Raw genomic sequence first — 9,910 nt, forward strand, 5'->3', positions numbered from 1 at the left:
CTGGCACAGATTTTGATATTGTGAGGCCTCAGTTCTGCTGTTTCAAAGGGGCCTCCGCTACAATAGAGTCTAGAGCCAAGTCCTATTACTTGTGCAGAAGCAGTGCTGCACACACTCTCTATCCAGTAGCAGTTTCTAATACATGAAAAAAACTTATAGAAGGACCTGTTCTAGAGATGAGCGAACACTAAAATGTTCGAGGTTCGAAATTCGATTCGAACAGCCGCTCACTGTTCGAGTGTTCGAACGGGTTTCGAACCCCATTATAGTCTATGGGGAACATATACTCGTTAAGGGGGAAACCCAAATCCGTGTCTGGAGGGTCACCAAGTCCACTATGACAACCCAGGAAATGATACCAACACCCTGGAATGACACTGGGACAGCAGGGGAAGCATGTCTGGGGGCATAAAAGTCACTTTATTTCATGGAAATCCCTGTCAGCTTGCGATTTTCGCAAGCTAACTTTTCCCCATAGGAATGCATTGGACAGCGCTGATTGGCCAGAGTACGGAATTCGACCAATCAGCGCTGGCTCTGCTGGAGGAGGCGGAGTCTAAGATCGCTCCACACCAGTCTCCATTCAGGTCCGACCTTAGACTCCGCCTCCTCCGGCAGAGCCAGCGCTGAGTGGCCGAAGGCTGGCCAATGCATTCCTATGGCAATGCAGAGACTTAGCAGTGCTGAGCCAGTTCTGCTCAACTACACCGTGTGCCAGTCAGCCCATCTGATATAGCAGAGCCGAGTGTGCACACTCGGCTCTGCTACATCAGATGTAGCAGAGCCGAGGGTGCACTAGAACCCCTGTGCAAACTCAGCTCACGCTAATAGAATGCATTGGCCAGCGCTGATTGGCCAATGCATTCTATTAGCCCGATGAAGTAGAGCCAGTTCTGCTCAACTACACCGTGTGCCGGTCAGCCCATAAGATGTAGCAGAGCCGAGTGTGTATAAGGGTTCTAGTGCACCCTCGGCTCTGCTACATCTGATGTAGCAGAGCCGAGTGTGCATAAGGGTTCTAGTGCACCCTCGGCTCTGCTACATCTGATGTAGCAGAGCCGAGTGTGCATAAGGGTATCAGTGTACCCTCGGCTCTGCTACATCTGATGTAGCAGAGCCGAGTGTGCATAAGGGTTCTAGTGCACCCTCGGCTCTGCTACATCTGATGTAGCAGAGCCGAGTGTGCACACTCGGCTCTGCTATATCAGATGGGCTGACCGGCACACGGTGTAGTTGAGCAGAACTGGCTCAGCACTGCTAAGTCTCTGCATACCCATAGGAATGCATTGGCCAGCCTTCGGCCAATCAGCGCTGGCTCTGCCGGAGGAGGCGGAGTCTAAGGTCGGACCTGAATGGAGACTGGTGTGGAGCGATCTTAGACTCCGCCTCCTCCAGCAGAGCCAGCGCTGATTGGTCGAATTCCGTACTCTGGCCAATCAGCGCTGGCCAATGCATTCTATTAGTGTGAGCTGAGTTTGCACAGGGGTTCTAGTGCACCCTCGGCTCTGCTACATCTGATGTAGCAGAGCCGAGTGTGCACACTCGGCTCTGCTATATCAGATGGGCTGACCGGCACACGGTGTAGTTGAGCAGAACTGGCTCAGCACTGCTAAGTCTCTGCATTGCCATAGGAATGCATTGGCCAGCCTTCGGCCAATCAGCGCTGGCTCTGCCGGAGGAGGCGGAGTCTAAGGTCGGACCTGAATGGAGACTGGTGTGGAGCGATCTTAGACTCCGCCTCCTCCAGCAGAGCCAGCGCTGATTGGTCGAATTCCGTACTCTGGCCAATCAGCGCTGTCCAATGCATTCCTATGGGGAAAAGTTTATGTCACAAAAATCACAATTACACACCCGATAGAGCCCCAAAAAGTTATTTTTAATAACATTCCTACCTAAATAAAGGTTATCCCTAGCTATCCCTGCCTGTACAGCTATCCCTGTCTCTTAGTCACAAAGTTCACATTCTCATATGACCCGGATTTGAAATCCACTATTCGTCTAAAATGGAGGTCACCTGATTTCGGCAGCCAATGACTTTTTCCGATTTTTTTCGATGCCTCCGGTGTCGTAGTTCCTGTCCCACCTCCCCTGTGCTGTTATTGCAAAAAAAGCGCCAGGGAAGGTGGGAGGGGAATCAAATTTTTTTGGAGTTTGCCACGTGATGTTCGATTCGAATCGAACACATCGAACAGCCTGATATCCGATCGAACATGTGTTCGATAGAACACTGTTCGCTCAAATCTAACCTGTTCACATCTTCACACTACTACTACCAGATCGAACCCAAGGACTGAAAATAGGGCTCCACATGTTATAATATATATATTACACTGAGGCTTACAATCTGGCTGAGTTTAAGCTATTTTGCAAAGAAGAATAGGCAAAAATCTCAGTCTCTAGATGCGCAAAGTTGATAGAGACATACCTCAAAAGACTTGCATCTGTAATTGCAGCGAAAGGGGACTTTAAAATATATTAATATAAGGGAGCTGAAGATTTTTGCATGTCACACTTTTCAGATTTTTATTTGATTACAATATTGAAAACCTTGTATCATTTCCGTTTCAGTTCACAATTATTTGTTACTTTATGTTGGTGATCACTTAAAATCTCAATAAAATACATTTATATTTGTGGTTGTAAGGTGACATAATATGAAAAAATATAAGGGGTATGAATACTTCAGGGGCCATGAAAGCCATTGTAAGATATATATATACTGTATATCCTACTATTATAACTGTGAAAGTTTGTGTATTTGGATGTTTGTTAGTCAATCACGCAAAAATGGCTGAACGGATTTGAATGAAATTCGGCACATAGATAGATTGTAACCTCGATTAAAACATAGGCTACTTTTTATCCCAGTAAATGACATGGATTCACAACTGTTATAAATTTATATTCACATACTATATTACACTGCTCTGCAGCAGCCTTATCTCAGGTCCCAGGGATGTTATCTCTCTGTGTAAACACACGCTAACCCTCTGTGGTTTGTGTACATGTATTTGCATATTATCTGATCTGCTCCAGGCACTGCTGACACACTGACATGGGCAAACCCCTTTAATCCAAAAGGGGGCTTTGTCAATTTTAAACATTCCTGGAAAAAGAAAATCTAAGTTGTCAAAAACAACGAGAGCTATGAAGAAAGCTAGAAGTCAACAGAATTCTCCTCAAGCGGAACTGAGGGGGATCATCAATGCCAACAACACATGCATTATATGGCGTCGCAGTGAGCTGCTGAGATGCTGGAACAGTTACAGGCACGGTGCGAAGAACAACTTCAGTGCCAGGCCAACTTGAGAGACGCCAAAATGCTGAAGCAGGCAGATCATCAATGCCAACAACACGCTCATTATATGGCATCCCAGCGAGCTGCTGAGATGCCGCAACATTCACGAACACAGCGCGAGGAACGAATTCAGCGGCAGGCCAGCTTGAAAGTTGCCGAAACGCCGGAGCATGCGGATCATCAACGCCAACAGCATGCTCATTATATGGCGTCCCAGCGAGCTGCTGGAACAATCCCGGGCACGGCACGAGGAACGCATTCAGAGACAGGCCAGCCTGACAGCTGTTGAAACGCCGGAGCAGGTGGAACATCAACACCAACAACACGCTCATTATATGGTGTCCCAGCAAGCTGCTGAGATGCAGGAAAAATCAAAGGCACGGTGCGAGCAGCAGGACAGCTTAAGAGTTGACAAAACGCCGGAGCAGGCAAACCATCAACGGCAGCAATTTGCTGAATATAGGTGGATCATTGACGCCAACAACCCACAGACAAAGTCACGGGCACAGGCTAGTGTGCTAGGGCTCTTTTTGGTTACCATAACATGGGATGGTTTTTCTGGACTGGAGGGCAGGTTGGTAGTGGGAGCCTTCCAGTCCACACCCCTACTCCACCACGGGTTTTTCCCTGAGTTCCAGGTACTCACAGGTGAGGCTTCCTCATGGCAGTTACTGGGGAAGGAAGCCTAGTAAAGGAGGGCTGGTACTGACACAGCCGGCGTGTGAGAGGAAAACACTCCTGGCACAGCTTGTGACGTTTGCTGCTACATCTGCTAATGTGTGTCTCGACCTGCACTAGGTTAGTAAGGTACGCCAAGTGTATAGCTAGGGCCAGACAGGCCTAGGTTTTCTTTTGTTTGTTTTGTTTGTTTAGTGGTCTTTTTTCTGAATTAAACACCCCTAGAACCATGTCATTGCCATACCCCCAACCGTGTGAGCTGGATCCCCTTACACTATATATATATATATATATATATATATATATATATATATATATAACATTCGTCCTACAAGGATGTGAACATAGCCAAAAATGTTTAAAACATGAATGGGGAACATGTTTGGATTAGCATGGGAACCCCCTGAAACTGGTTAGATGAAGACAGCATGTGGCATGTCTAAATCCACTGAAGAAAAGAGGGGAGACCAGGCCAGCTTGTAAGATCGAAACCAATGCCCTGTTACTGGTAAGCTACCTTGCTATGTAGGAGACAAAACACAGAATTAAAAAATACTGCCATATTTATTTGTTCTGATGTAAAAATAAACCAAAACATTAATACACACTTTTAGGCAGATGCCATGCCAGAACTTCTGTAATCTATCAGCCATAATTCTACAGTCATGATCCATGCAATACATTGTACATGCCATTGGGATTTTTCTTTACAGGATTCTACCACCACCAATACCACTTCTAAACCACTTATATGCTGTTGTAGGGAGGGTTAGTGACTTACTTAACATAACTTTTTAAAAATCTTGCATGACCGCTGACACTAACCAGCCCAACCTCAGCAAAGGCCTCGGGATATCACTATCTGTGATGTCCCAGGGTCCATTCTTTAGGCCTCTGATGCCAATCAGCAGCTTCAGTAGAAGGGACATGGGATGTCATAGCAGGCGAGGACTTCCGCAAATGAAGACAACCGAGCAGCAGGACCGAACTGCACTGGGCACCGGGGACTATTTTTAATAATTTTAGTATTGAGTTATTTAAAAAAAAAATTCACCTCCTCCGGCCTAATTAAAAAATAAAATTTTGGCCTGGACAACCTCTTTAATATCGAAGCACATTCTCCCCATGTTTCTGTGGGTTTCCTCTGGGTACTCCAATTTCCTTCCACACTCCAAAGACATACTGATAGGGAATTTAGAGTGAGCCCTACTGTGGAAGGTGAGTGGTGACAATATCTATAAAGCAATGTGAAATATGCTGGTGCTATATAAGCAAGCATAATAAATAAATGATCACAACCTTAGGATGGATTTACACAACCATTTGTAGTGCAATAACTACCATGGTATAGGACAGGGGTGCCCAATACATCGATCGCGATCTACCTGTCGATCACAGTGGACGTATGGGTCGATCGCGGGATGCAGCCAGGGATCCCCGGTGTCTGTTTGTTCACAGTGCAGGCTGAGAGTCGACTCTCAGCCTGCGTTGTGAACAAGCACTCTGGAGACTTGCAGGCTGGGCAGCAGCAGCTCCGGGGGATGACGCGCTCCCCGCTCATAGGGATTGAGGGGGCCGAGGTGCTGCTTGTTCACAGCGCAGGCTGAGAGTCATCTACGGACACTGGCTGGAGGCTGCCGCAGCCTGCCAGTGTCCAGAGATAACTCTCAGCCTGCGCTGTGAACAAGCAGACAGCGGGGATCCCTGGGCGGCCACAGAACGCCGCTGTCTCCTGCTCTCACGCTCTGCGCCGGCCCCACCAACAGTCCCCGCCCACAGGCCCATCACAGGCCAGCCCCCGCCCCGCCCACAAGAAGTGGGTAGTAGATCTTTGGACTTGAGCATGTTATAAAGTAGCTCACATGCTGAAAAAGTGTGAGCACCCCTGATATAGGACAATCTATCTCTTGACTCAGGTTGTCCCATCTCAGACATCACAGTCTTGTTTAGCTGTACAGTACAATATATAGAATCTGCTGGTTGCCATTAACAATAGCTAGCAAGTTGACAGATTGAACCCTTGATAGTGTAAAATATACATTTCCCAGAAAGTAAATCATTGGCGTAAACTCTGTATACAAGAATTTAGGAAGATTTCAGCTCTGAAGCCTGGAGAATGGTTATGCAGCCCTGTAATACAGGTTGTAACTTGAAACCCTTTAAAAATTCAAATCCACTTCAAAAGTGAATACTTGTAGTGTTATTGCACATATAAGTCCATACTATTATTGAGTGGGATCAGAAACCATCCTCAGATTCCTCGTCCCAACCACAGCTTTCTACAACTCCATCCTGAGGAAAATCCACCTCTACGTTGTACTCAAAGTCCGGGTCATCTTTTTTCTTTCTGTTCTTTTCAAAAAGTTCATCCATGATGCTCTTCTTCTTAGCAAGTTCCTTGTCATCCAGTTTGTTCAGGTCTTCCTCTGGATCAACAGTTTCTTCCTTCTGAATATTGCTGAGGCTAACTTCTAGAGTCTCACCTTTTAGATGTGCTTTAAGCAACTTATACAATCTTTCCAGCTGCTTCAGAGACACATCTTCCAAGTACTGCCTGTGCCGTGGAATGTTTTTTAGTTGCTCCGCTGCTCGGCTGCAATCTATGGACATAGCAAATCAATGGCACATTCAGTATTACAAAACTTGCCAGGCTAAAGCATCAGGCAAAGTGAATTGACTGTGTTAGAAGTATTTATCAGTATAAAGTGCTTGCTTCACCCTATGGCATCCGGCCTTTTACATCTGTATGTAGAATAGACTAATAATGCAAAAAGAAGTAGTTAGAAAAATCATTACTGCCACCTATAGGCAGTTCAAAAGCTACTCTCCAATGCCATATTTAGGTAGACTGAGAAACAGTTGACTGAATTTCTAGTGCCATCTACAGGAAACTCCAAAAGGTTACTGCACAAATTGGGAACATTTGTATTTTATAATATCACAATATAATACTTTATTAAAATAATGTAAAATATGTAAAATGACAGTGATTTTTGCAGATTAAAGCAACTATCCAGCAAAAACTTTATGCCCCCCCCCCACTACCACCAATAAGGTATACTTACAAAAGCCCCCCTTTCTTATGGATCCAGAATAGATCAAATTGGCAGATGACAGTGAGTGGCGTCACCAACTATATAAATGGGGAGACATCTATTTTGGATATCAGTGTATTCGTACCCTTCCACTTCTACTGCCCCCTTTTGCCAATGGTGAGGAATGATAGTCTGAAAGTTACTCCTACACAGATGACCAAGTCTACCTCTGGCACTGCAGCATTGGCTAGGAGCCAATCAGTGTAATTGTAAAATAAAACGGCTGTCAGGGCAGGAAAAAGCTATCTAAATAAAACAAATCTACATATATTACCTGAAAATTTAGAAAAATTTCTGATGGGCATGATGCGTTGTCTGGGTTTCCCTTCTGTCTTCTCATACACTAAAATAATGGCAGGTGGCTCGAACCGAATACCGCATTTTTTAGCCTTGTAACTCATGTTACCCAATCACCAGCACGTGACAACCTTGAAGATAAAGAACATAAAGTTATCATTAATTATGATGCACACTCTACCCAGTAATCCCAGGTTTTAGCCAGATGCTGAACCTCTTGGGTTACCCTGCCTGAGTCTTCTGCTGCGGAATCCAGGTCCAGAAAAAAGAAGTGTCCTTCACTGACTCCGACTGAAGACAATAGGAGGCAGATTCTGGCTGAAATTTGACAATCCACTTCAAAATCAGCTTTAAATTACCGTATATACTCGAGTATAAGTCGAGTTTTTCAACAGTTTTTGAGCTGAAAAAGCTCCCTCGGCTTATACGCGAGTCAAGCAAAAAAAAAAAAAAAAAAAATATATATATATATATATATATATATATATATATATATATATATATATATATGAATGAAGAGCTCAACGGAAAAATGGCCTAAGTCCACATTTTGTCATATTTCAAATTATTACCTAGAGAGCTGCTTTGTACCTCGTTCTATGCATTGGGTTTACAAGGTACCTAGGATTAATGACCTAAGTCCATATATTTCAATGCAGAAGAATTTACATTCAATGGAATAATGGCCTAAGTCCAATACAAACTTACTACCTTCACTCTCGTTGGTCATTTTTTCATTGAAATCATGACTTCCGGTCTGTTGTTTATATTAGTGTAAAAACTTTGTCTTATTGTTTAAAAGGCTCTAAATCGACTTTTGCACATATTTAGCGCCGAAAAGGGAGGCAGGTAATTATTATTCTTCATCGTTTAATAATAGTAGTAATTAATTAATAATATTAAATAAATAATATTTATACATGAAGCTGCAATTTTTTTTAATAAATAATACAATTTATGATTAGGATTAACGGTGTTCATTAGCTGATTACATTGGATAGATATATTCCACAATAATGCCCATTTGCTTTAGGCTAAAACTTTAAATTTCGTTTTTCTCACAATATTGATTTTTGGACTTAGGCCATTTTTCCGTTGAGCTCTTCATATATATATATATATATATATATATATTTATTTATTTATTTTTTTTGGTCTATGACCAGCTGCAATAGTAATGTATAGAACCTCCCATAAAATAGTGAAAAAAAACTTTAAAAAATATAATAAATAAATAAGTCACTCCTTTCTCTAGAATACATATAACAGTAGAAAACCACTGTGAAACACACACACATTAGGTATCCCTGTGTCTGAAAGTGCTCGATCTACTGAATATAGGGGATCTGCAGTGCTCCTGTTCCGTCAGGAAGGGGTTAATAGGAGCACTGCAGATACCCCAGATTCAGTGAGGCTGAATTCCAAGTGGAGAAAAAAAAAACAGTCCTCAGGCTCAGGGAAGGGGCAGACAGACAACCAAAACACTCCCTCCCCTTTCCCAGCACCCAGCAACTACTGCACCCAAAAACTCAGACCATTTTAATTTTTGAATTTTTCCAGTAGCTGCTGCATTTCTCTGCAATTCTTGGAACTCCCATGGAAGTGTATGCAGCATGTTGGGGGTTGTAGTTTCACCGCAGCTGGAGTGCCGGAGGTTTTGACCTCTGCTCTAATACATATGAGGCTCCAGCTGTTTTTAAAGGGGTTATATGCTTTCCAACACTGACGGCCTATCCTTAGCATAGGCCATACATCTGCTGGAGTCCAACACCTGGGAGCCTTGCAGATCACCGTTACCGAGACAGTGCGGTTTGTGTGATTGTTTACATACCGTGTGCTGCTCGGCTCACTCACTGTATTAACTGTAGTGACGAGTGTAGGTACTGCAGTGATGCTCCATAGATTTCAATGGGACAGCGCTGCAATACCCCCACACGCTACAGTTTGTGTAGCACCCCTGCAGAAATAAGGATGGGCCATTAATGTTAGAAACTGGATAACCCCTTTAAGGCTGGGTTCACATCTGTGCCGCAGTGACCACCGAAAATTGCTGGATGGAAAAATGCTGTAGTTTGACTTTGTCATCTGGTGGTCTCAGTTTAAAACAGTGGACATCCAATGGGTCCCATTATAGTCAATGGGGTCCTTTGGGTGGTCTCTGTGTCTGCTGAACATTGTGCTAACTGTGACTCCCATTATGTTCATGATTTAAGCTGTAGTTCCAAGTTAGAGACTGCAGCCTAATGTATTACAGTGTATAAGTGATGTCCATGTACATCATACAGGCTGTAGGTGACCATGTCCCTTCCAGCACAGTCTACTACATGAGCAGACGACATTATACTTATGTAACTATCTAGTTCTAACGTGAAACATTGTATTACTCACCAGGAACAGCACAGGGAAGGCGTTACCTCGGCAACCGACCACCAAGCCCCCTCACTGAGGCTGTCCGCGCTGCCTGCTGTACAGTGATAGCAGCCTTACTATGATAAACAAGAACTGTAGTTTTTTCTTATCGATATAACATGTAATAGTATTA

The 9,910-nt window shown here is 43.9% G+C and overlaps 1 protein-coding gene across 1 annotated transcript; it reads right to left on the minus strand.

Annotated features, from left to right (window-relative positions):
• Positions 1–6,138: 6,138 nt before the first annotated feature.
• Positions 6,139–9,800, minus strand: CEP19 (centrosomal protein 19). Its single transcript, XM_075266770.1, has 3 exons — positions 9,757–9,800; positions 7,346–7,499; positions 6,139–6,576 (listed from the first exon to the last, which is right to left on the minus strand). Exons 2-3 carry the CDS (start codon positions 7,470–7,472, stop codon positions 6,215–6,217), a joined length of 489 nt encoding a protein of 162 aa, XP_075122871.1. The 5' UTR covers positions 7,473–7,499; positions 9,757–9,800; the 3' UTR covers positions 6,139–6,214.
• Between the last annotated feature and the right edge of the window lie 110 nt (positions 9,801–9,910).

This window comes from Leptodactylus fuscus, chromosome 3 (genome assembly GCF_031893055.1).
Source record: "Leptodactylus fuscus isolate aLepFus1 chromosome 3, aLepFus1.hap2, whole genome shotgun sequence".
Lineage (NCBI taxonomy): Eukaryota > Metazoa > Chordata > Amphibia > Anura > Leptodactylidae > Leptodactylus > Leptodactylus fuscus.

Excerpts from the sequence above, each read along its gene's own strand:
- CEP19 (XM_075266770.1), bottom strand. The coding sequence starts at position 7,472 with ATGAGTTACAAGGCTAAAAAATGCGGTATTCGGTTCGAGCCACCTGCC. Across the intron at positions 6,577-7,345 it reads AAATTTTTCTAAATTTTCAG|ATTGCAGCCGAGCAGCGGAG; the intron begins GTAATATATGTA and ends CTATGTCCATAG.